This window comes from Ixodes scapularis, unplaced genomic scaffold (assembly GCF_016920785.2).
Source record: "Ixodes scapularis isolate PalLabHiFi unplaced genomic scaffold, ASM1692078v2 PGA_scaffold11__112_contigs__length_91849675, whole genome shotgun sequence".
In the NCBI taxonomy this organism is placed as follows: Eukaryota; Metazoa; Arthropoda; class Arachnida; order Ixodida; family Ixodidae; genus Ixodes; species Ixodes scapularis.
Window position 1 is genome coordinate 68,028,042 of NW_024609837.1, and position 27,769 is coordinate 68,055,810.

The 27,769-nt window shown below is 48.2% G+C and overlaps 1 protein-coding gene across 1 annotated transcript in view; it reads left to right on the forward strand.

Annotated features, from left to right (window-relative positions):
- The window catches only part of LOC8030881 (arylsulfatase B-like), a 67,664-nt gene that overhangs the window by 17,868 nt on the left and 22,027 nt on the right, over positions 1 to 27,769 (forward strand). The window contains exons 3-6 of the mRNA XM_040208289.1: positions 4,742 to 4,854; positions 7,733 to 7,843; positions 7,922 to 8,047; positions 25,239 to 25,365. Coding sequence (XP_040064223.1) covers positions 4,742 to 4,854; positions 7,733 to 7,843; positions 7,922 to 8,047; positions 25,239 to 25,365 — 477 coding nt within the window. The remainder of the gene's footprint in view (positions 1 to 4,741; positions 4,855 to 7,732; positions 7,844 to 7,921; positions 8,048 to 25,238; positions 25,366 to 27,769) is intronic.

Here is a 27,769-nt window from a genome sequence, read left to right on the forward strand (position 1 = left end):
AGCCGGCAATGCCGCGGTCGTCGCCGAGGGCGATGCGTGTTATCGGGGTCGGCTACACGGTTATGCGTGTATGACCGAACCAAAACACGTTTTTTACAACCTCGCATGATTTCTGAACGAATTATCCGTTACTCATCGTGTAAATTTATGGTAATTTCTGTAAATAGCGTGTTTGCACCCCAAATATTCGCCAAATACACGGGACTTGCTAACAGTGTAGGTAAGGGCAACAGAAATGCAGCTGTAATAAAAAATAGAGCACTTTGGAATTACAACAGGTACGAGGTGGTAAGAGAGATTTGGAAAAGGGACATGGTGCCTGGCTTGACTTTTAGAAACGCACTGCTATGCATGAAATCCGAAGTGTATGCAAGACTAGAAATAAAATTGCGCGGAGTAGGTAGGCTGGCTTTGGGGGCACATTGCAAAACGCCAAACCAGGGAGTACAAGGAGACATGGGATGGGCGTTATTTGAGAGCAGGGAAGCGGTGAGCAAGATAGAATTTGAGGATCGGTTGAGGCAAATGGATGGGGACCAATGGGCACGAAAGGCTTTCAGCTATTTATACATGAGGAGTATAGACAGAAAGTGGAGACAGCTCACTAGGAAATTAAGAGGAAAGTTTTTAGGCTATAGTGGAGATACGGAAGAGCAGGTCTCAGTTAAGAAGAAAGTTAAGAACCACAGAAAGAGATCGGTGACTAGACGGAATGCAGACAAAGACGGCTCTGGAAAGCTATAGATTAAACAAAAAAGTTATTGCCGAAGAGAGCATTTATGACAATTCTAGGGGAAGCTCATTGTTGCTTGAGGCAAGGACGGGTGTTCTGCGAACTAGAACATACAGAGCGATGTACCAGGAAATAGATACAGTCTGCACTCCTTGTGGAGAGGAGGACGAGACGGCTGAGCACTTGATACTCTACTGTAAAGGGCTTTACCCTATGCCTACCCAAGACAAAATAGATTTAATGAAGTCATTGGGACTTACGGAAAGCGAAGGGAGAGTGGATTTCAAGACTGTAGATATTACCAAGCAAAGATTAAGTGAATAGTGGCAGAAAGCGAGAGAAAACTAGGTATTTTCTTATTAACTGATGGCAATCGGGTTTTATAGCCTCACTTTCTTTGCAGTGCGGAGTGAATATAGTTTTCACATTTAAGTATTCTAAGCTTAAATGGTAAAACAAAATGGCTAGGTGGCGTAAGCTACCGCCCAATCCAAAGGGCTCAGCCGGATTCATCAATCCATCCATCCTTCCCAATAGCTAAAGCGAGCTCTTTCTTGCTGTCCCAGAAATGTTTTGTAACATCTATCAGTGATATTGCCACGTGCGTTGCCCAGCGAGCGCGTGGCCAAATGGTTACCACGCTTGGCTCTCGCGCGGAGGCTCCGGGTTCGATGCCAGGGAGCGGACTCCTCGTTTATTTATTATTTCAACTTGATATTCTCGTAAGTTCGAGAACATTGCCGTCTGATCGAAATACGAATGTTCTACGCGCCGAACTTTTTACCCCGAATGTTACAGAAACACACGCGGGTACAAAAGGTGCTCCAAGTGGCGGTCCGGAGCCAGTCTCGCCCCAGCGCTCGATCCTGCTGTTTCGCCGACATCGACGCCTGCAACGCTAGCCTTTCACTATTTTGTTTTGGGCACAAGTTCGCCCCATTAAACGTTCAGTTTATTAGGTTACTCGCCGCCTCATCATTTGTTATTCGTGATAATATCCTGCTCATTATAGTTGGACTGCATAAAATAGCCCTAGGATACTTTTTTTCCGTTTTGTGCTGTCGCGTGCTAATAAACCACTCTGGTAACCCATATTCGCGCAGCTGTATAAATGTCGTTGTCACTGACGTCGATACAAATTAAGCAATACGGAAGTATCTTCAAAGATAATTGAAATACATTTCCAATTATTTTTATTCTACTTAAGATACTTTACAATGAAAGTAACTTGAGTAGTATTTTAAATACTTTTAGAAGCAGGTATTAAGTAACGTAACTTAAATACTTTTATCGAGTATTTTGTCCAACACTGCCGGTGAGTCAGGCGCCTGGAATGCGCTGGTGCCCTGAGACCGGAGATGATGCAGTGTCCCCACGCGCAGCGCGGGTGCCTTGAAAAGAAAGAGCTTCTCACGTGCCAGGACAGGGAGCCCGCGGGCTATTCAGCGCGGCCCTCGCGCCCGTTTCAAGCGCCAGTTTTGAGCTAACGTCGGCGGCAACTCTGAAAAAAAAAAAATATACAGATCTGGCGTGACGGTTGAGCCTGTGTTCGCGCTGCTGTTCTGCTTGGGGAGGTAACAAGTTGTCTTCAAGCTGTATTTGTATAAGACAGTTTGCCGGAGCCTTGAGCGCTGCCTCTGCCGATGGTTCCCGTGACTGACGACGTCTTCCACCTGAGTTCCACTCGCTCGCGGGCGAAATGGCTGCTTCCCAGAGAGGCGTGTTTGGAATTCGCTTCGTCCTCACTGCAGCGCGGGCAGTGTCTCTATCTCTGCGCCAGCGAGCCAGGTAAGCAAGCTAGACCATTTGGATTCATTTCCATAGTCAGGTGCATGTGAAACTGAACCTTTTAGCACCCCGGTTTGGAACAGCTATGCTATTAATACAACCGCCAGTGTACATGCATCTTTAGAGATCCTCTACCACAGTGGTTGCGAGTTGCACAGCGGACGACAGACTGGGGAGGCAGGAAGGGGCCGTAACAACAGCAGGATCTTTTCACTCCTAGGCGTTGCTTTGCGTAAAGGCTGAACCGCATGTAAGCGATTAAGCGAGCGACAGTGACAGCGACGAGAGTCAGCGACGAGCGACGGATATTTCCCACGGTCAATCGTTGCTTCGCTCGTTTTTTTTTTTTGAATTTCTAGAAATCGTCGCTCATCGCCTTGGTCGCTTGGTCCCTTCGCTTTCATGCGGTTTGCCTCGTCGCGCGAGTAACCGAGCGACAGCGAGGCGGATCACCATCGCCTGTCTCGTCGCTCGCCAAATCGCCTACATACGGTTTATACTTAATTGCCACGAGACTGGTACCACATCTGCGATTGGCACACGCGTCCATATTCCCTCTTATACTGTTTATGATAGTGTATATTTTCTATTCCTGGCATTAGTTACATACCGTTTTAGAACAGACGGGTGCAAAGAAATCTAGCACGGTTCTAATTGCTGATGTTTATTCTTATTTCAGATGCCTTGGGGTGCTATATTAGCCACCACCGGAACCCCGACACTCCAGAAAATGTGGAGAATCTCGCCAACCGGCTAGGACACATGGATAATATAATGACAATTTTTTTACATTGTAAATATGTTATGTTTACTTTTGCGGTCCGAAGTATGTGTATTTTTTTCTATGTGGAAATAAAGTGAATTTGATTAACTTACGACCTGTATAATCAATATGATCAGTTAAAATCGTCTAACTGCATGGAGTGGACCAGTATGCACAGTTGAACAGTAGTACTAGTATACACATTTTCACAGTAAAACTGATATGCACAGTTACATAGTAAGACCTGTATGCACAGTTTCAGTTTGTCCAGTTCAACCAATTTAATCAGTGGCAATAATCCTGTTTGAACTGTCCCAGTTTGCAAAATGTTTCAACAGGGTAACATACTTAGCCACGCCCCTCGTTTCTTCAGCTGTCGTTGACTATAGAGACCCAAGCCGTAAGTTCTTTTTGTGGGACATTGAGTTGTTTGAGTTTAAGAAAAGCATGAGAGGGCAGGAAGATGTCCTCCACTTTTCTCTTTATTTTTGTGTTGTTGTTCCTGGTGTTCTTGGCGGAGGTAGTTGCGTTGGTGTTGTGGTTGGTGGTGGTGGTGATGCTGTATTTGTTGTAGCTGTTGGCGTTTTTGTTGGTGTTCTTTTGTCGTAGTACTTTATAACCGCAATCTCTATAGTGATTACGATAATATAATTTATCGGTTCGTTCTTGGGTTCGAAAGAGAATTGTTACGGGAAACGCTGGAGAACATCAAACAGCGTTAACCTTCTACTCTCTAACCCGGAACAAGCTATCGGGTATTCTCTCGCCGGTTTGTGGCGCCACTGTTCATTGCAGCCACGCTTCTTTGATGGAAAACCATAAAGCACGTGTTGCTCTGTACACTCTAAAAAATGCCTGCGTGTCTACTTACCCGCGGAACACTCAAAGAGCCGATCTCTGCGATCTACAAAATCAGCTCAGCGAATGACGAGACGGAGCATCTGTTTAGACCTCAAAATTAATCTGCGCTGTGGCATTACGCAATGCAATCATGACGCTCTGCATTGTGTATTGGCACATGGCAGACTTCATTTTGAGGTCTAAACAGATATTCCGCCTCATCATTCGCTGAGCTGATTTCGTAGATCGCAGAGATTGGCTCTTCGAGTGTTTTGTGGGTAAGTAGACGCGCAGGCACTTCTTAAAGTGTAAGAATTAGAGTTCGGTTGTTTTTGTTCAAGAGGGTTAATTCCGGGTAAGATTATACAATTATCTGTAGTTAAATATTAGCAAAGTGTTAATTTCTGTTATTTTTTTCGCAGCTTTTGCTCGATGCACGATAGTCCATTAATTGATATTTAATAAAAAAAAGGCAGAATCTGGTCGAATTTTTGTGATTGACTCCAGTGCTCTACTCTCGACCACACTTGTTTTGTGTTTAGTTACGATTTATTTGGGCCATGCAACGCAACAGTGGTAGTCACATTCCTTCTCTTATTGCATCCCTTAAACTCCAGGCATGCAGCACAGCGTCCTATTACCCGCACAGCCATTTGGACTACCTCTGGACGTAACAATCATGCCACAGCACTTCAAGAATCTCGGATATGAGACTCACATGATTGGCAAGGTGACCTAACGCGCTTTATGCAAACTATACTTCTTTTTTGTTATTTGACATGTCCTTAAATACAATCGTTACGCACTGAGTTTTGCGGGCTTTTATGAAACTGAGCGCTGTTTCACGACCATACGCGCGTTAGCCAGTTGTTTTGGAACAATTATCAGCGCCATCCGTCACGTCACACCATTATCAGAAAAGTGGACGACTGAGCATGTCTACAGGCGCAGAGCGCGGTTAGCGCGGATTGCCACAGATGGCCACTTTGTGCGGATTGCCGCGGGCCAACAGGAGCACCTGCGTAAGGGTTTTGTCCTTTCTGCCCGGCCTGGCACGCCATCCAGGGTAATATGCTTTTTGTGCAAATTATAATATTAATAATTATCATTATCATCATTATTATTAGTAGTAGCAGTAGTAGTAGTAATAATAGTATTAATAAAAGTGTCCGACGCGATCGCAAGGGGCGGAGTCGGGGTGAAATGGTCAACGGGACAAGACGTAGTCGAGGTGAGGCACCGACGCCACCAAGGGTGAGTCGGACCGAGAAACACAATTCTTGCAAACTACTCCACTCCTACCGGAGTTGGGGTTGTTTTGAGTCGTTTCTCTTGCCTCGTTCCTTCATTCGCTACTCAACTCCGTTCCGTCTATCGTGCGGGTGTCATGCCTTCAAAGTCGGCGTAAGGAGGCCGAACCGACCACAAGATCAGCGGTCGGTGTTCAAAGTCCTCCCTTAGCCGGTGTAAAGTCCGGACCTCAAAACAGTTTTGAAAAGACGGCTGTCTTGATGATTCAACGGCTACAACGCGACGCGAACACTGCATGAAAAAGGAACCACTGATTACGTGGCTGACCTTTTGCAAAATTGTTTCAATAAAGATTTAAATGTAGCTGATTATTAAATAGCAGGTTAAATTTGAACCTGGGAGCAGTGCTGTGATACCGGAAAAGAGTAACAAAATACGTCACTCTTTACTTGCAAAATAAAGGAACGCGTTACCGACCTACCTTACCTCAGAATAAAAGAAACGCGTTACAGTTACGCTTATAGATGAAATGCAACGCAAGTTACTTTTGCATAACCTTTTTTTTTGTAAATTGACGGTAGCAGCGTTGTTGCTGTTGTATTGGAGACAGCCTTTTTGTGACAGTGGGATAAGGGCGTGGGCGTCGGGGTTCTTGCTAAAGTGGGACTTTTTGGGTGGGGAAATGCAGGTAAACTTTTGAAGGGATGTATAATAACTGCAATAATTAATGACTGGGCGTCTATACTTTGCTTCAGCGCAGGAACATAGCTAGGGGGGGGGGGGGGGGCATGGAACCCGGCCTCCCCCGAAATCGTCCAATTTGCTGGGACCTCCTCTCCCCCTCCCCCTCATACAGCGTTTTGTCATGGGCGCCCCCCCCCCCCCCCCTCCTTCCCCCCGGAACAAGATCCTGGCTACGTGCCTGCTTCAGCCTACATCTAGACGCAGCCGACGCTACGAGCTAAGGGGACCGATCATGCAGCATCGAAGGCGCAAGTCACAGGACGCTTTTTGCTCATGATTGGTTCAGCCATAATATAACTCGTAGAGAAACATGACGAACGCCATGATGGTTACAATAATGTAATTTAATGCAAAGGTGCACGTGAGCTGGACAAGAATGACGAAAATAATCCCCGGAGAAGGGGAAACAAGGGGACAAAGGAAGAGCATTAATCTCCAAACCCAGCTAGGTGACTGGCGTGCGACCCCGAAATCCGCCATGTCCTGGTATCGAGCCAGGGACCTGGTAATCCCTTGAGAAAGGGATCGCGCACCAGTCACTTAGCGGTGTCTGGAGATTTGTGTTTGCCCTTTTTCCCCCTTGTTCTTCTTCTCCAGGGATTATTTTCGTCGACCATGATGGTGCCCTTTTGACGCTGTCCGATTGTTCCCATCAGCTCGTAGCGACGGCTGCGTCTGGGGTTAAAAAGGCCGACGACAAGACTCGAGATTCTGCAAGGCAGAAGATCCTCCTCAACATGGCTGAGGAGGAAACAGGCAACGGTGGACAGGGTAGCAAGGGGAGAGGAGGAAAATTGGAAAGCTCAGACTGGTCGTCAGGCTTTAAGGTAAAACGAAGAATTGAAACACGGAAAAAATTAAAGTGTTATTTATTTCAAGTCTTGGGAAGAATATGTAACGAGCAACGTAACTACGTTACCCATTACTTGAAATGAGTAACGTAAATACGCTACCTGTTACTGTTTTAAAAATGTAACGAGCACGTTACTACATTACTGAAAAAAGTAACGCATCTCACGCTACTACGTTAATTGTAACGCGTTACCGCAAACACCACTTGCAATTCATTGAAGAATGCGATTACAAGAATTTCGCTTCTTTTCTTTCAGGCTACTTTATAAGGGCAAATCAGATGCTTCCATATTATTTAATCTATCTGTAAATACCAGTAAAAACAAAAACAAACTCCGCTACCAATTTAGGCTTAAGTGAAAAACGCGGCGAACTAAAATCAATTCTCCGGCACTTTAGATTCCGAATATTTTAGATATGCTCACTGGACGCCATATTTCACTTCAACTTGTCTGCAAAGAGCGACATTCTAGATTGTGTGGAATTCCACACAATCTAGAATGTCGCGTTGAGGAAGCGCGTTGAGGAAGCGTTGTGAAATCTCAATGCAACCCGCGTTGTGTATTCGATGGATATGAACTGTTGACATTCAAAACACTGACTAGGTGGCGCAAGCAGCCGCTCAATTAAAAGGGTTCCGCCGCATGCATCTATTTATTCATTCATCATCAGCTGTGACGGCCAATTAATGCGACGTATACGATTCATGTCTGAATTTAGTAAAGGCATTCCGGATAAAAAAATTTTTTTTTATCAATCAGTGGAACCTGGGAAACTACAAGCTTACGTACACGCCAACCTACAGAGGATTTGATAGCTTCTATGGTTTCTACAGTGCTGGAGAAGACTATTACGACCACACCGTTACCAGTGTGAGTGCTCAATAGATCTGCATTTCGGTTGTCAGTCGGGAAACAAGAGGCTGAGAACCTTATTTCTTCCTTTTTTAGGGTGGCCAAATAGGACTCGATTTTTGGCTCAACACCGAACCACTACGGAATGTAAGCGGAAAATATTCGACTCATCTATACACGGAAAGAGCGAAATTCCTCATTGAGAACCGCAATGCTTCAAAGGTAATAAAAACCGCGATCAGTCAGGAAGACGAATACAGATGTGATTTTTTTTCTCGCTAACTTAAACATACATTATGCCATCTGTTTTGCTATGCGAGTTTTATAAATGAGTCGAGTAATATTCTCTCTCGGAATCTGTTGACCTAAACAGATCAACAAATTAAAACCATTTCTCAAACTTTCTGACGAAAGAACCAAGTTGTTTAAAATATATCACAATAGCAAATAATGTTATGCTTTTGTCGTAAATAGTATTGCATTAGTTTACAAATTACTAACATTTCTTTTTCGGCCTAGATGTTAAATCTAAAGATGTAATACGTCTTTGTTTGTAAATGTCAATATTTTTGGTAAAAGTTCAGGAATCAAGTTCATATAGCAATCTCCAAAGGAGTATATTTTATTTCCAAAAACACTTAGTGCAATGACCATTTTAAGAACCTCGTGAATATGTTGAAAGCGGGGCTGTGAAGCTTGCCAATAACTCTACTGATTAATTATTTAACGCAGTAATTGCCAAGCGCTTTATCATCCGAGTCATCGGTTAATAAATAATTATTTTTACGGGGGTTATATTGATAATTTCTATTGATACTGTTATTTACTGTAATTTGATAGTTGAAGTATATTGTCACGGGTGGTGACCAATAAACAAGAAATGAACAGGAAGAAATAAACGTTTAATGTGGCGAACTTGTGCCAAAATAAAAGGGTACAAAAGATAATAACAGAGCGTCGCGGGCGTCGAGGTTGGCGTAGCAGCAGAGTCGAACGCTGGGGCGAAAACTGACTCCGGCTTGCCACGCGGAGCCGCTAAACTCGAATCTAGCTGATTTGAGTTTAGAATGTTTTACGCGTCGAACCTTCCACGTCGAATCAGCTAGACGGTTCTCGAATTTACCAGAACATCTCATTACAGTGTCAACAAAATGCGTAGCCGCGGCCAGGAATCGAACCCTGGCCCTTCGCGTGTTGGAGGCAAGCGCGATAACCGTTAGGCTACGGCCGCGCTGCCTACCTGGCGCGCGGCATTACTCCCCCCTTAAAAAAGTGCATCGCCCCTGATGCAACACAAAACACAACAAAGCACATAAAAAGAACGGCAAACTAAAGAGTTTTTTGAAACACATAAGATCCACAGTCCTATCGAGCGTAGTACGGCTTGAGGCGCACGACGTGGACGACTTCAGGTCGTGGTGGGCGGCGTGATGATGTTCTTGTTCCGTCGGGCATCACCTCGTAGTTCAGCTCGCCGAGGCGACGAAGTACCTTGTATGGTCCAAAGTACCGCTTCAGCAGTTTCTCACTCAGGCCGCGGCGATGGATGGACGTCCACACCCACACCCTGTCTCCGGGCTGGAAGTGAACGTCCCTGCGACGAAGGTTGTAGCGGCCCGCGTCGACGCGTTGCTGGTCTTGAATCATGAGTCGGGCGAGCTGGCGGACTTCTTCGGCGCGTTGAGCAACCACCTGGGCGTCGTCGCTCTGATTGTCAGATGGCTCATGGGGCAGCATTGCGTCCAGCATGGTCGTTACGTTCGGACCATGTACCAGCTGGAAAGGGGTAAATCCAGTGGTCTCCTGAACTGCTGTATTGTAGGCGAACGTGACGTAGGGCAGCACCTCGTCCCACGTCTTGTGCTCAACGTCGACGTACATAGAGATCAGGTCGGCGATTGTCTTGTTCAGTCTCTCCGTCAGCCCGTTGGTCTGCGGGTGGTACGCAGTTGTACGACGGTGGCTGGTGTGACTGAGTCGGAGGATTTCTTGGGTCAGCTGTGCCATGAACGATGATCCGCGATCAGTAATCAAAACTTCTGGAGCGCCGTGCCGGAGGACGATGGACTCGATGAAAAACTTGGCGACTTCAACAGCCGTGCCTGCTGGAAGGGCTTTCGTCTCGGCGTACCGTGTGAGATAATCGGTGGCGACGATAATCCAGTGGTTTCCCGACGTTGACGGCGGGAAAGGGCCTAGTAAATCTATTCCGATCTGCTGGAACGGCATAGACGGGGGAGAAATCGGATGCAGAAGTCCTGACGGCTTCGTGGGCGGTTTCCTGCGTTGCTGACACTCGTGGCATGATCGAATATATAGGTGAACGGTCTTCGGTAGCCTCGGCCAGTAGTACTTTTCTCGAATCCTGGCGAGCGTCCTGCTGTAGCCAAGGTGTCCAGCCGTTGGGTCGTCATGGCATCCTTGGAAAATTTCATCTCGAAGACTGGCAGGAACAACCAACAGCCATGCTGTGTTGTTGTTGACGAAGTTCTCCTTGTACAGCACCCCTTGCCGCATGGAGAATGTATGCAGGATTCTTAAGAAAGCACGGGGAACCGAACTCGCTTGTCCCTCTAAGTGCTCGATGAGCGCTCGCAGTTCAGGGTCGTCTCGTTGGAGTGCTGCCATGTCGCTGACGTCCAAAGCGCCGAGGAAACACTCATCGTCGTCGTCCTCGATACAATCAGGTCCGGCCTCAACAGGAGCTCTTGACAGGCAGTCGGCGTCATTGTGCTTCCGGCCGGACTTGTACACAACGGTCATGTCGAACTCCTGCAGTCGTAGGCTCCACCGGGCGAGGCGTCCGGAGGGGTCTTTCAGATTCGCGAGCCAGCAGAGCGAGTGGTGGTCCGTGACCACGTGAAAAGGACTTCCATACAGATATGGGCGAAACTTTGTAATTGCCCAGACGAGAGCAAGGCACTCCTTTTCAGTTGTTGAGTAGTTCCTCTCCGCCCCAGACAGCATCCGACTCGCGTATGCGATGACTCGCTCTGCCCCGTCCTGCCTTTGAACTAGCACCGCGCCAAGTCCGGTGTTACTGGCATCCGTGTGGATCTCTGTATCAGCGAACTGGTCGAGATGGCTAAGAATCGGGGGCGTCTGGAGTCTTCGTTTCAGCTCATCGAATGACTGCTTGTGTTCGTCTGTCCATTCGAACTTTACGGCGTCCTTCGTGAGGTGCGTCGGCGGTGCGGACAGCTTGGCGAAGTCCCGAACAAATCGTCTGTAGTAGGCACAAAGACCGAGGAATCTTCTCACGGCCTTCTTGTCAGACGGCGGCGTAAATGCAGCTACGGCGCGCGTCTTCTCGGGGTCCGGGAGAACACCTTTGTTGCTCACGACGTGGCCAAGGAACTTAAGTTCACCATAGGCTAATCGACACTTTGTCGGCTTGAGTGACAGGCCGGTGGTCTTGATGGCTTGAAGTACGGCTCGAAGTCGTTTCAGGTGCTCGTCGAAATCTCGTGAAAATACCACGACGTCGTCGAGGTAGACGAGGCAGCTCTGCCATTTCAGACCTGCCAGCACGGTGTGCATGACACGCTGGAAGGTGGCTGGCGCTGTACAAAGCCCCAACGCACCACTTTGAATTCGTACAGTCCGTCGGGAGTGACGAAGGCAGTTTTCTCCCGGTCGCGTTCGTCAACTTCAATCTGCCAGTAGCCACTCTTCAGATCCATCGACGAAAAAAAATCGGGAGTGGCGCAGTCGGTCTAACGTGTCGTCGATGCGGGGGAGCGGATAGACGTCCTTCTTCGTCACAGCGGTCAGTCGACGATAGTCCACGCAGAACCGCAGGGTTCCGTCCTTCTTCCTTACAAGGACGACTGGGGATGCCCATGGACTTCTTGAGGGTTGAATATTGTCGTCGTCGAGCATTTCTTGGACTTGATCCTGAATCACCTTCCTTTCCTTTAAGGAGTATCAAAACGGCGACTGATGGACAGGGAGCGCGTCGTCGTCGGTAATAACGCGATGTTTCGCCATTGGTGTTTGGCGAACTTTAGACGACGTGGCAAAACAGTCACTGTATTCGGCGAGGAGATCAACCATTTGCCGGCGCTTAGGAGCTGGGAGCTCGGAGTTGATGTCGATAGGCGGCGGTGGTGTGCTTTTCTGTTGTGACGACGAGGTTTCTTCGGAGACTGCGGTGACCACGGCTGGCGCCTGAAACTCCTCAATGTGGCCCACAGTGGTACCCTTTGTTAAGTGCTGCGGCTCCTCTCGGAAGTTTGTCACAAGAACAGTTGTACGTCCTTCTTGGAGATCCGTTACGCCTCGTGCGACGCCAATTCCTTTCTCAAGGAGCAGTTGGACGCTGCCTTCCGGAAGAGCTTCACCGTGCAAGGCTGAGTCGGTTATGAAGGTGACGAAAACACTCGACCGCGGCGGTAAGTTCACATGGTCGGCGATAACTCGGATTGCGGTTGACGTCGTGTTGGTCTCCACCGGCGATAAAACAGGCTTTCGCAGCGTCAGCTGGTTTGCCCCGAGGTCGATGACGGCGCCATACTCGCAGAGAAAGTCCATTCCGAGGATAACGTCCCTCGAACAGTCTTGCAGAACGACGAACTTCACAGGGCACGTTTCACCGTGGATCTCGACGCGAGCAGTGCCTCTCCCGACTGGTGCGATGAGATGTCCTCCGGCGGTTCGTATTTGGGGTCCTTCCCACGGCATCATGACTTTTCGAAAGCGGCGGGAGAGTCTCCCACTCAGGACCGAGTAGTCTGCTCCGGTGTGCACGAGTGCTGATGCGTCGTGGCCGTCAATGACGACGTTCAGGTTATTGGACATCGCTGCAGGGGCGTCGTTTCGGTCTCTGGTAGTGTTCGAGTGGGGGCCCTCCGACGTTCGTGGAGGATCTTGGCGTCGGTCGTCTTCGGCAACTCCACCTCCAGGGGTTGCCGTGCCTAGTTTCCCCGGCGTGGAGCAAGGGGCGACAGGCTTTCACGTCGGGGTCGGTGCGTCGGCGAAGCTGGACGTCGTGGCGAAGGCGACCGGAACTCTCGGCGGGACGCAGGCTCGGGGGACTGAGGTCGTCGCAGGTACTCGTCGATTTCCCGAGGCCGTTCACCATAACGGGGTCGCGGGTCGTTCGGGTGGAACCCGCGCAGCCCGAGTCGACGGTATGGGCACCGGCGGTAGGTAAGTGTGGTCTGCTTCCCCGCAGTGGAAGCACAGAGGGCGTCGGTCGGGCGTTCGCCACACATCGGTCTTCCGGGGTGCACGGGGCTCCTGACTGGCGTACTGGAGCTGGTCGTCGCGGCGTCGGTCGTGCTGCGGCACAGGAGAGTGACGTCGAGGCGGCGCAACATAGGCTCGAGGAGGAGGCGGTGGCCGTCGGGCCACTGCGGCGTAAGTCAACGTGGCCTCCTCGGTGCCTGCCACGGCGACGGGAGCCTCTGGTTGGACGGCTCTCTGAACTTCTTCCCGCACAACCTCGGCGATGGAGAGCGTCGCTGGTCAGTTTGCAGCTGGCAGCAACCGGCGGATTTCCTCCCGGACGACCTCCCGGATGGTTTTGCGGATGTCCGTACCAGGAGCGTTTTCGCCGCTAAGCAGAGCGGTTGCAGTGACGCTTGGATGCCGCTGGTAGTGGGAAGCGCGCGCTTGGAGGGCGCGCTCGATGTTTGTTGCCTCGGTGACGAAGGCGTCAATGGTTGCCGGCGGGTTGCGGACGAGGCCTCCGAAAATTTCGTCTCTCACCCCGCGCATGAGAATTCGTAGTTTCTTCTCTTCGGTAGCCCGAGGGTCGGCGCGGGCACTCAGGCGCAGAACGTACTCTACGAAGCCGGTGACGCTCTCGTTGGGGCCCTGGGTTCTGGTTCGCAGTAGGTCCTCGGCTCTCTCTCGGCGGTGGTGGTTGCTGAACGTAGCCTTGTGATCGGTCTTGAAAATGTCCCACGACGTCAAAAAGGACTCATGATTCTCGTACCAGTGCTTGGCGGTACCCTCAAGCGAAAAATAGACGTTGTGCAGGCGCTGCTCGTCGGTCCAGCAATTGTGGCGGGCAACGCGTTCATACTGGTCACTCCAGTCTTCGACGTCTTCGTATTGCTCGCCGTGGAATGGAGCAGCCGTCCGCGGTGCGACGGGCAGATAAACGACGGCTGGAGCGGCCGGGGTCTCCGACTGGTTGGCCATCGTCGTCCTCCTGGTTTGCCTGGTCCTGGGTGGCAAGGGTCCTGATTCCGGGGGTAGGCCAAGGTTTCGCGACTTAATCGGATCTCGGTCTGGTCTTCGTTGGGTTCTTGGGGGCTTGTGTTCGGACTTGCACTGCGGGAACTCGGAGGGGAGCGCCGCACGGGCATGCGGTTACCCCGCACCTCCAACAAAATGTCACGGGTGGTGACCAATAAACAAGAAATGAACAGAAAGAAATAAACGTTTAATGTGGCGAACTTGTGCCAAAATAAAAGGGTACAAAAGATAATAACAGAGCGTCGCGGGCGTCGAGGTCGGCGCAGCAGCAAAGTCGAACGCTGGGGCGAAAACTGACTCCGGCTTGCCACGCGGAGCCGCTTTTGTACACGCGTTGGCTTCTGGAGCATTCGACGTAGAAGGTTCGACGCGTAGAACATTCTAAACTCGAATCAGCTAGACGGTTCTCGAATTCACCAGAACATCTCATTACAGTGTCAACAAAATGCGTAGCCGCGGCCAGGAATCGAACCCTGGCCCTTCGCGTGGGAGGCAATCGCGATAACCCTTAGGCTAGGGCCGCGCTGCCTACTTGGCGCGCGGCAATATTTAATTTTGATCTGACGTCAATCTTGGGGAGACGTTCGTTTTTGTATCTTAACATTTCTTTCCTATTTTTATGTAGGACAAAATTGAATAGAACCTCGTCAGCTTAACAGGAAACGCAATTAACAGAAATTTCGTATTTTTTAGTAAACTATACAGGGTGTGCGGAGGTAACAAAAATAAGTAATGACTGTACTTCCGGGAGGAATATGTTAATTCCGGTTGGCTATTGTTTTTACTTGTCTTTGAGGACTCTGAGCGATTAGGGCATACTTTGAAAGTCTGACCACCGAGGTCTTACTGTGGTATTTACAGAAATTTACTTATACTGTATCGACATGCGTTCCTGATTCCTTGGGTGAAAACAAAGAGTACTTGTTCCTCATCGAAATGACAAATCTGCCAAAGATGTCGTGGGCTCATCTTCAGGACTGCCGACTTGACTCGCCTTGTCCATTTACGTGAGAACGACTTAAAACCTACAAATCCTTAAAAGTGTTGAACTACACCGTGAACGGCAAGGCATCGTCGATAGGCACCTACCTCCCCTAGGCGCCCAAAACACGCGCCGAGCTTCCCCGCAGGGGTCACCGTACCGGATCTTGGTTTTAGCAGACAATACTTGGAAAGTTTTTATTGCGCTTCCTTTAGCACAATCCGAGATAAATGCAGTTTTAGATGCGGAGCATCTCTTGCTCGGGTCTATGTCCCGCGGCGTTGTAGTCCGCACTCACACTACGCATGCGCAACTCTCCTCCTTCCCTCCCTCCAACAGCTGCTCGTTACTCTCCCCGCTCTCTCTCTCTACCAGCGGCGTGCACTTCGCGTGCGTTCGCTTCTACTCACACCGCGCGCGCATGCGCAACTCTCCTCCTCTAGTCTCCTCTCCTTCAAGTGTGAATATAAGCAGCGGTAGCGCGCAGCGCGTTCAGTTCACCCGCTGTTGACTCCACTTCACTCCGTTCTTCCGATGAAGTGTGATGGAAGCAACAGTCCCGTCAGTTAGTGGGTTGGCGCAAGCAAGCGTCAGCACCACCGCACAAACTAACAGCAACGCTACGTCCTTTGAAGACAAAGCTGCGCAGCGAAGAGCACGCGACGCTGAGCGCAAACGCTTGAAGCGAGCGGCGGATCCTGAACTACGGCAACGAGAAGCGGCGGCGGTTCGAGAACGTCGAGCAGCAGAACCTGAGGTTCGGGACCGTGAAGATCAACGTAAACGTACGAAGCGAGTGGCGGAACCCGACCTTCGAGAACGGGAAGCCGCGTTGGTTCGTGAACGTCGAGCAGCAGAACCTGAGATTCAGGACCGTGAAGTTCAACAACGTTACCGTTAATAACACCGTTAATAACGATTCGCGATGCTCCGCATCACCCCATGGTTCCCCTCGGGAAGATGGTGTAATTTTTTCTTGTTTTTTTTTGTGCGTTTTGATTTGTTTGCTTTGGTATTTGAGGTTTCTTCCCCAAAGCGCCGTTCGCACTGTATTTGTATGTTCCGTAATGGTTCATTGTCGTACGGAGATGGTCGGTTGAGGCGCCACATTATCGCGTTTGTCGCGTTGCGCCATCTTTCCACAGCGCAACGAAGCCGCTAGTACCGCTTGCCAATTCCGTCACTTTGCGATCACCCAGGATCGGCGGCGTCGGTGGCGTCCCTCGTCTCGAGATAATCGAAATAACTTCACTTGTGACATTTTGCTCCTGCCGGTAAGCATGGGCCACTTAAAAGCACGACACTGGGGCATTTCTAGAGCGTAGCGTTCACGTAATTTCTCACTAGTGAACCGAGACTCGTTGCGCACCCACTGAAACACAAGGTAAGCATAGGAAAACCGAAAGTAATTCTCTCCCCCTGTCATGGCGGCCGAAAGTGGCGCGCACACCCTGTATTGTTGGTTGATAAACCCAGTAAAATATTTTTTAACATTGTTTCAGAAATCTAGAAATGATTTTCCACAACTGAAACTAGCTTTAAAGCTATATTACTATCACTTTAAAGGGAAACTGCAAAGGAAAAAAAGTGTTTTTATAAACAGCCTAATTGACTCCGTAAGTGTGACGTCATGGGTCCAAACAAACCGTTGCTAGGGTCGTTGTTATGGACAAATACATGTGCATAGGTTTCGCTACGAAAACCCGACCGTTCAAAAATCGGGAGTAGGATTTAAACTTCTAAAAATCACAGGTATAGAGAGCTGAAATGGCATACATGTTTCGACAGAAGTGTTCCGGGAATCGCTTGTTTCTGAAATATTTACGACTGTTACTTCCGGTCCTCAAGATGCCTGCAGTAGGCGACGAATGCAAGAAGAATGCCGTCTGCCACACGCCCGCCGGCCAAGCCGGTGCCGGCGTCTGAATCGGGTGAATAAAGACGATATTCTGGTATTGCATTTGTTTGAAATAGAATGAGTTTCAGACACTTATAAGAGTTCGTAGTAGGGAGCAATGCAAAATATGGCTTATCGAAAGTCCGGGCGTCGATCGAGATGATCTTCTGCTAAAAGATCGCAATGCACCCGTGAGAAAAGCACTTCAGGCGATCTGTAGAGATCCCAAATTTTGTTTGCGGACTCGCGCTATGGCAGGGTGCTTCGTACCTGGTTGTAACCTTCGCGTGGAGAAAGATTCTTGCAGTTTCTCCAGATTTCCTCAAAACCCCAAAACGCGAAAGAACTGGACAAAAAAAACAAAAAAAACATAAGGTGAGTTTATTACAGATTGTACTCTCATCGCGGGTTCGATGGAGATCTTCACCGAAAGAACACATCCACTAAATTTAATGTATACAAAAAAAAAAAAAAAAGGAAAGTTGGGACATTGCGTTAGACATTCAATATTTTAATAACCTGACAACCTCAATAATAATAATAATAACAAACGACTTACCTCGACGGCGTACGATTTGTTTCTCATGCTGGGCCTGCACTACACCGGTAATGCACTTGAGGTCGTCGTCGTAACTGATCTGCATGCCGTGGTTTGATTTTACGGAATTTTCGCCCCTCTGAACTAAACTGGGTTCTTCACAGAAAAAAAAAAAAAAACGCACGTTGCGGAGGCCTCTGCGGCCATGGCGATGCACTTGCTTGTGTTGGTCGTTTACCGACGCAGTTCAATGAAGACGCCCGCTGCAACAGAGGCCAGCAAATCTATCGTGTCGTCTGCTACCAAAGCAAAGCGGAGTGGAATACTTCAGAAATGGCTTTCATCGTTGCAATACGACGCTGAGATGACAAGAACATCTTCATAATTAGATATCAAGAAGTTAGGTTGCTTACAAAAAATTATTTACTTACTTATACACCAACTCATGTTTACAAACAAACCGGAGCGCCCGGAGCGCCCCTAGCGGCCGCCACCGGCGCCGCGCATGCGCGATGCGGGTGTGGGCAAAAAGCTTGCCGTCGCCCATGAACAAACCATTGAAATGCGATGTTGTCGGCCTCGGTGTGAGTCCCCGCGCTCTTTTTCGCGTTGGAATTGTTGATTCTACGTCCTCCTAACGATGTCTGACTACTTGAGCGGCGTCACCGAAATTAACAAGGCTCGTTAGACCGCAAAACTTCGCGTGAATAATCTGACATGCGGCGATTCATTCCGCGTCGGCGCCGCAGAATGTACGCTAACGCCTGATTCACATGATGAGATTTCGCTCACAATTTTCAGTAGCGACGTCGCTCGGACTGCAAAAGAGTGAACCGTAGCTGAGATGGTCGACGTCGATACTGAAAATCGCAAGCAGAATCTAACCAAGTGAATCGGGCATAACAAGTCGGTGATGGCCACTGGTAACAATGATCAACATCTCCTTGTATCTACTGTTTACGTCGAGCCTGCTTACCAACCTTCATACTTAAGTCTTTTGAGGCCTGCACTTACTTCTTATCGCAAGTACCGGGCCCACGTTTGGTCTGCGGGCCGGTGTCATCTAAAAGAGCAGACGACAAGCAGAAACGTTTGAAAGAGCAGACGACAGTTTCAACGATCAGGCGACCGTTTGAACTTGAAGACGCACTGAACGTAGTCCGCAGGTGGTCCGTACAACTTGACGGTTTTCCGGCGTTCATTTTGGAACAAAACATATAAATCTGATGGCCAGAAGTATCCTTGAATTCAACCCAAAATGCTTCCCGCCCAAGCAATCGTGGTCCGACGGCGTCTGGTTTTTTCACGGCGGATATCCACATTCTCGGACGAACCGAGCGCATGAAAACTGACCTTCAAGCCTTTCTCGACCCTTTTGGTGCAGCCCCAGTCCCAGCATTTTGACGAGAAGGCAGATTTTTGTCTGGTTCCTTTCAAAACAACGCAGGAATACACGTCTCAGATGGGCACTTCCGCCCACAGCCCCGGACCAGAAGTGCGTCCGACGCGCCACCCCCGCGCCGTGACGTAACGGAGATGAGTTCGTGTATAAGCGAAAATGTAGCCTCTTGTGGTGTCTCCATGCATTGGTCCATAGCAATGCCCCTAGCAACGGTTTGTTTGGACCCAGACGCCATGTTGTGACGTCATCACTTACGGGGTCAATTGGGACAAGCATGTCACAAAACAAATGTTCCGCGAAAAAAATATTTTGTTTAGCGATGTTTACGCCACAGGATGTAATTTAGTCGGAGTCAGAACATATCCATATTTGAAACTCCCGCTCTTTCGACCGCCACGGAGAACTACGCCCCGCCCCTCACTCTTGGATTTGCTTTATTTTGTTGACTTGGCTGCTGAGTTGAACGACGCAGCGTCTAGACTTCCGGTCAGATCTGGCAACGACGCACGCTAAACATGACGCCGGTATTGTTTTGGTTTGACGGTACACGAGAAGCTGCGGGGTTGGCGAGCACATAGTGAAGACGTGACCGGAGAAGTGCCCCTGTGATGTTCCCGGAAGACGCAAAGTATCATTCGTAATCATCGTGTGTGCTTTGAAAGCGAAAAGAGTCACAAGGTCCACGAGTGTGCAACCACAAGCCAACGTTCACGACAGCGCTGCGTTGACTTCGGCGATCTCGTTCTGTTTGGTGCAACACGGCGATGCGACAAGGAACTGAAACGTCCGTGGTGTGTGTGGTGCAGTGCTTGGAAGTAGACACCCAGCACGGAGCGCAAATTGGCTGTTGTGGGGTTGAGGTTAAACGGGTTCAGTCCCGTCGTCGTCAGCTGATCCAGTCACACTGCTCCAGGAGGACGCGGCGAGCGTTTTAAAAGTAAATCTCCCTTCGTTCCGTTTCAAACTGTGGAAGATTCCCGACGCATACAATGAGTAAAAAGCTGCGGGCGTTTTCAAAAAAATTACCTCGTTTTAATTGAACAATGAACTTTGAATTGTTGTCCTAAATCTGCCGGTTTTATGCTTCGTGTTGTACTACGTTAGCACAGCGACGTGTTTCGCTCATCGTGCGGCGTGAATAAATTAGGGCAAGATTTCCTACCTGCCCAATGATGCATGAACTGAGACCATTTTTCACATAATGAACATAGTGCTTTTTTTTGTTATTATGGGAAGAGGCGTTCTGCATTTATTATGGTACAATCACTTGAAAGTTCAGAAATTGGGGAGGGCGAGCAAGCTTTTCGAACTTTGTCTCCTTGCCTCTCTGGCGCTGCACCTAGTTTCAAGTTTAAGTATACATACCTACCAGCAGGTACAAACTGCTCTAAAGCAGGTAAAAGACTGGGAAGTCGGGACAGTGCGCACTCCGTGTTTCGCGCTTTTCGCTAGGTGACTGGGGAAGTGCTTTTGCAAGGTGTGCGGAATATGCAACTGATTTTGTCATGCCCGTCGTTTGCGTCTCTCCAGCAAAACGAATGCGATAATCTACAAATCCGCGATCACAAGCCAAGATTTGCGATAACAGTACATATTCATTCAAACAATTTACGTAAGATGGTTCGAAAGCCGAGAAAAAAAAAAATCGTTCGGCTAACGCAGAATTCGAACGTCCGAGGGCTTCTGCGGACAGGTATTACGTAATCACCTGGCTATGCCAGGTTTTTTACGTAACAGCTGTGTCTGGTCGCGGAGATTCAATGCCCCCGGGGCACCCGGTGAGAATCTCGACGGTCTCCGGAGCGATATGACAAGAACGTAACTGGACACGTGTGTCGCTACGCGAACGCTCGATTGCCTCCAGCCAAATAGCATTCCTTTCGGGGCGACATGGCTGCTGGAAGGCTCACTGTCGGGATCACTCATCTGACATGTCCGAAAAGTCAGCATTTGCACGCGCAAGCGCAAAAAAAAAAAAAAAAAAAAAAAAAGCACACTAAGCAAGCAAAGAGGAAAACGAAAGAACCGCGCTATGAAAGCCAAAACCCCGCGTCGCTTCCTATCACTAACAGCTGCGACAGCTGCTAAACACACACTACTTCACTTCAAGAAGTCTCACTCAAGCACCTGGGTCAGCACGAAACACTTGTCATTTCGGCGAAACGATTAGTCGAGGTAGGCGAGACAGGTGGGAGCAGAGACTTCGGTGGCCATGAAAGAATGGCGGAGTTTTTGTTTGTTATGGTATGGATCCAAACGGAAGTTTCCGTCTTGTAAGCCTTTTGTAATAAATAATAACTCTCATCACATGGGTTATTTTTTAAACGCAAAAATATGCCGCTCAAAAGGAAATTGCTCTATATAACAAAGGTTTAACAACCAAATCTAAGCTGTCAATCAAACTCTTAGCCAATGAGAAGTACAGCAGCCAGCTGATGCTAGACGTCACGGAGCACTAACTTCGTGGCGCGCGATTTAAAACGGACGAAATAGCCGGAAACTAAAATCGGTCTCACGCAATAAATATTGCTGTAAAAAATTTTTTTTTTCTTGCGGAAAAATTGTTTTTTTGACATGCTTGTCCCAATTAGGCTGTTTAAAAAAAACTTATTTTTTCTTTGCAGTTACCCTTTAATCTCTGCCAACGTTACTAAAACAACTCAGTTCAGAAACTACGCCATAGAACACTGCTTTGAAAAAGTGTCTTCGATTCGTACTCGAGAACCGAAGTAACGGCGATCGCAACGCCGCCATTCTCCCGCAGTGGCCATTGGTATCGGTTCCTGTCAACGTTATTAGCATAGAGTTATTATAATGTACGCTAGAGGTTCAACTGGCGCTAGTGAGCTGTTGCAAATTGAAGCAGACAGCAAGCCGTCCGAAATTGACTTCCGGTAATGCATTTCTGCGGAAAAAAGCGAGTGCATTTCCTCCCTGCGCTCGATTGTAAGAGCAAATATCACGAATAATTCGTACCTACGAGGCACATTGGAACATTTCCCAGACACGCAGATGAAATAATTGGTCAGTTACGGCGTTTTTATTTTAAAATCGTGGCATGAAACACGGTGCTAAAACCGCTTCGTACTTGTATTTATGTGCACTGTCGGACACTCTTAGCGCGAACACGGCGCCGGCGCTTTCCAGCATGGGGGTGTATGTACCAAACGAACGAAGGACATGTGGAAAACCACGGGAGACGGCAAGAACTACGCAGTAACACTGGATAGGTAACTCCTTGTGCTTGAAGACGATCAAGATAAATTGAAAGTCAAGCACGTAATATAGTCCGATTTGCAATAAATAAGTACTACTTTATTCTTTCTGCTGATGAATACATGCGAAACAAAAGATGCTTGTTCTGTGTTCAAATCATCACCCGCACGCTCCAAATCTTTGCAAATAGGGGGAAGCCAGAGAACAGGTGCGCGATAAAAACTGCCGGACAGAGGAAATAATAAGAAAATACACCTTTCGTAGCCCACGTACTTTATACTTTGCGTTTCGAACGTTTTTTTAACCACTCGTAAAGATGCACGACGGGGGCATTTTCATATAGTGAGAGGACAGGCATATTAGCAATATATAAGCACCAACAGAATGCTGGAGAACGTTTGAACACACTCTACATTCCTTTCGATCGTTATTTTGCTTGGAATCGTCGCTCGTTTCTACAAACCTGCCATGAATTACAGGTTTGGGCCTGAAATATAGCGAAGTTTAACATCGTTCAGTGGTAAAGGAAAAATGCTGTAATTAAAGCAATTACACTTCCACAATATTAATAAAGGTACATACCATCCGGTACAACCGAAATAACAAAGGTTATTAATGTTATTTTCCCATAGGAATACACAGGAATACTGGAAAGGTAGACTGCATGCTGTCTGCTTCAATTTGCAACCGGAAGTCTCGTAGACGCTAACGCCAGCTGAGCCTCTAGCGTTTATTATAATAACTCTATGGTTACTGGAGCCCCTCAGTTGGGAAACTGCCATAGAGCCTGCTTTAAAAAAAGTGGTTCCGATCCGCATTCGAGAACCGAGCTAATGGCGATCGCAACGCCGCCATTTCTCCCGCAGCGTCCACTCCGGGAACTGCACGGGTGCACGTCGAGTCGGGCAAGGGCCGGTGGCGCCATATCACAAAAGCATCTCGCAGTAGCTATGTGAAGCAACTTTCATGTTTCAGTATTCAGTATCAGTATTCAGTATTCAGTTGCACCAAAACCCTTTTGCATCAGGGCGGTCGCTCCGAAAGGAACGTCGCAGGCGCGTTAAAAAAAAAAAATGTTGTTGATATGACGTTAAGAACTCGTCGGTAAAGGGTGGCGCTGTTATCGTATTTAGTTTGGTCTCGTTGGACGCGATCGGTCCGGGTTTCAAGGGTGAGTTTCCCAAGTGAGTGTTTTAGTAACGTTGATCTCTGCACACTAAGGAGAGAGCTTCAAATAATACGGCATGGAGGTTGAACGAAACGCGTTCCTTCGCGCATGGGAGCGTGTGCGACGAAGGCGACAAAGCTCCACCCCCGCAGCTGTTGTCAGCTCATCGGTGGTGGCATGCTGACGTCATCTCGACCGTAACTTCCTCACTGGTTCGAGCGCCCCTGGTAGTTGTTCGTCGGCAAAGATCGACGTCCGAAGCATTTCCTCATTCCCTTCCTCAAAGGATAACTACTTGTCAATAAAGTACCAGTGAGTTTCCGAAAGTGGTATAGAAAATGCTGGACCATCATTGCTAGGAACTGCAGACGTCGTTGGTGCTCGGCGCCCGAACGCCCAAAACTGACGCCACTGATATCTCTGTGCAAGGAGTAGAAGACGAACCTGCTTGCTCTGACTAGAAGGATAGAGTGAGCAGTAGTAACGGCAGCTATTTTTTATACTTACACGTTGTTCTTCCAGGAAGAACTCTGCTCTTAGACGTCAATGCCTTCGTAAGAAGCAGCCGAACTTGCTTGCCGTATGAGGAATTGTGTCTCACACTAAAACGCTCCGTGCGCCATATCCAAAACATGCACTCTAAAGATATTCCTGCGCATCTAGTTGACTTTAGAGCACACTGAGGATTAATTCTTATGATCTACCGTGCATTTCCGGCCAATGATGAGGTACGAATAAACATGACGAAATTAAAACGCAACCGACGCATAACAATGAGCAGAACGCGTTTTAAAACGAAACAGCTTTTTTTTTTTGTGCCTCGTAATTATTGGGAGCAGTTATTTAAATTATAGTGATCGGAAATTTCTGTATATTAATCATTGAGATAAAGCAAACGTACGTGCATTTTTAAAGTATTGTAATCCTGGTCAGAAAAGATCTCTTGAGCTTCCTTATTGGCTTGGTAGGTTTCGTCAATGTCGAGGAACCAGGTTGGCAGTCATCCTCACCTGCGCAACTCTAAAAACGCCCGTAACTCACTTTCCTGTAAACCTTTGTAAGAGGAAATCACTGGATTTACGCAGGGAAAAACATTTTCCTATGTGGCGCTCAGCATAACGTGATCATGTCAAACGCCGTTGCTCAGTTTAACCTCGAAAACTGGAGTAGTTTTTTTTTTTTCATTCGGACGTTTTCCCGTCCGGTACATTTAGCGATATCTCTCCGGAAATTGAAACTAAATGCTCTGACACGAGGTAACCGCACCAGCGCAATTTGTACGTTTGCTGCATTTTAAGAGCCAATCACTGTTATTTATGCAAATCCATTCAAGACACGCTTTATACTACGTTGATACAATATACGCAGTATCGGTTCTACAATCACCGATCTCGGTTAATTTCTGTTGTTAGGCTTTCGTTTCAGGGGTTCTTCTTAATGTACGTCTGCATTGTGAGTCTGACCATGACGAAACCATGCAAAATCTTAGTGCTCGAAGATAACATCGCACACTCTTGTTCCTGATGCAAACGTTCATTTCACGACCATTCTTTCCATTTTTCCGCTCTTTCCCTTTTTCCTGACCCTTTTTGCTGACCCTTTTTGCTGACCCTTTTTATCAAAAGTGCGCGTGCTCCGGTATCTGCTCCAAGGTCACCATATCTCGCGGCACTCACTTTGAGCATGTATTGGAGACGAGCGCTGATTAAGCGTTCGGCACGTACTCGAGTGCAAATCTATTCGACACGAGTTATGCGTCAGCGCTCGGTGTGAACTCGCCTCTAATCACACGCGTCGCGCACGGAGCGATGACCAAAATATGGCGGCCGCCCGCGTTAGAGTAATGGACTGCTGAAAAGGGCCTATAAATACGCTCAAACTCAATACTCCGGGACAAGATTTGAATAGTGGAATCATAAAAAACGCATTGATTGATTGATTGATTGATTATTGCCCGATTTGTTTCATGGTACGGCGTGTTTTGCTGCATCTTGTCGTTCCAGCCCTTCTTCTTGTACCTGGCGCACCAAGCCCCCCACTGCGGAAGTGATCAGGACCTTCTTCAAGCACCCCAAAAGAACATCGATAAGTTCCCGTACATCGGGGAAAGAAACCGAACAATATATGCGGGTGAGTGACGTTCCTCCCAAGAGGGTCAACTTGATTCCAACTAGACGAGTTTGGGCTGCCCAATATATTTCCTTAATACGATAAAACGTCTCAAAAGACCCAGACAAAAAAAAAAAAAAAGAAAAGCACGAGGTCAATGGCTGTCTACCAAAACCCTAGGGTATAAAGGGAAAACTAACATTTAAAAAAAGGTTCCCATATAGTGCAGAAACGCTGAGGTATTGACTTTCATATTTGGCAAAAAAACACTATAAAAAACAGGTTTGTTGGTTTGCTTGTTTGTTTATTTGTTTTCCTTTCTTGAAAGAATAGGACTGACAATGTAAAAAAAAAAGATCCGTTTTTTTTTTCTTTTTAATTATATTCTTACTTTGAGTGCGGCAGTCCCGCTGCTCGTAGATCACAGAAAGCGAGTCTACACGAGTCACCGCATTATCCGTGGTTCGAAGTTTTCTCCTTGAACTCAATACCAAGCGGCCTTCGAATCAGGGATCTCGCGGTGACTCGCGTTCGAATCTGTGCGCAGACCGTCCTTTGTGTATGATGTGTAAGCAGTGTGGCCGTGGCCTTACACCAAACAGATTTGTTTCTTTCCTGCTGTAAAAAGGTTGCTCTTAGCTTCAGTGACGAGGTTCGTTGGAACGCTATATTGTCAAGGGTGGGGTGCCCTCAGGTGCGCTTTGCTTAGACGCGTGCCACCCTTTGGGGTGCCTATGGATATGAATATGCAGTCACTGAAAAACCAGTGTTGCCACCGTTGTTAACATGGTTACCTCAACTGTTTTTTCAATGTTCTTTTTCTTTTTGTTTTATGGCCGCGTTGTTGCAGCGCGATAATGTTGCTTCGTGGCAACTGTTTCTTCGAGGCGCTCTTTTAACGCGCAAAAAAGATGCGTTTATATGCTTGGAATGTGCCGGGGCACGGTGCCTCCTCAGAAGGCACATCCACGAGGAAACCGCCGTCGAGGTATATGGCAGCGGCAATTGCTGTTAGACTTGTGAATAGACCCTTTTCAAACCGCCGATCAAGCAACAGTGGCGGTGAGCATTTCTCGAGCACGATGCGTATGATTGGGTCCAAGTTTTCGACGCGAGCCGCGTTGAGCTTACGCCAAATGCAAACATAACCTTCTTTTTTTTTAATGCACGCTTGGAGTACACGCCTCAACAATGGCGTACTCGGGTAATTAGTCCTGAGGGTAGTAGATAGAGCGCACTTTTGAAAAGGGTGTAGTGTGTCTTAGTCAAACCTGTAATATGCAAGGTGGTGGTTGTTATTGTTTTTCGCTAAACAAATTTCTTTTGAAAAGAACCGCGAAAGCTAGACTGACGCGGTCTGTGCAGGTGAGTCATACCAGAGCCTCCTCTATACTCATAAAACCTTGCAGTTCGACGACGGAGCCATAGAGTGCCCGATCGCAGATTTGGAGCGTGAGCATCTGGTACCACAAAGCATTTCTCGCGGAACCTGGACGTCAGCTCACAGCTTTTGGAGCAGCGAGGACCCAAAACGTGGTTTTCAAACCCGACGAGAAAAGAAGTGGTAGCGCGAGGAACGCGAGGAGCGCGAGCGGACATTCCATCGCACGGGAGAACTGTGTTTCGGCGTCTCGCCGCAGCGAGGCGCCCGTCACGTGACTCTCCTCTTAAGGGGTGTCCCAAACAGGCTACTACAAAGCGCACGACTCCGGCAAATCGTGTGGCGCTCCGCTTCCAACCGCAGGGGAGAAATTTCCCCCTGTAAAATACCGGGGGGAAACTCCCCCCCGTCAAATCTCCCCCTTCGCTACCTCCACAGCGGCCTTGCTCTGCTCATCACGTGGGTCCGGAGAGCCACTTAAGGGGGGTCCAAACAGGCTACTACAAAGCGCACGACTCCGACAAATAGTGCGGCGCTCCGCTTCCAACCGCAGGGGAGAAATTTACCCCTGTCAAATCTGCCGGGGGGAAACTTCCCCCCGTCAAATCTCCCCCTTCGCTACCTCCACAGCGGCCTTGCTCTGCTCATCACGTGGGTCCGGAGAGCCACTCACACGCTCTGTTGGCTGTCGGTCAATCGCTCAAGGCCTCCGCCGCTTTGGAAGTCCCGAAAACGGGAAAGGGAAGACTCGAGTGTGAGGGGGCAAGCCAGGCGAGCGCGCGTCGTGTCGAAGGTCGTGTCATCTTCCAGCAGTTCTGTGGATTGGATCGGGTTCCCGCGGCTCTTGTTCCCAACGTACAAACCTGGTTGGTTTGGAGTTTAATAAAATAAATGATATATTCTTAAAGGGGCACTGACACATCAAAATCATATTTTTTTTATTATCCGAAACGATTTAGAATGATGCCGGGACATTACCCTCAAAATTTGAAATTTGGGAATTCAGTATTTGTGAAGTAAAAAAACAATTTCCAAATGCCGAAT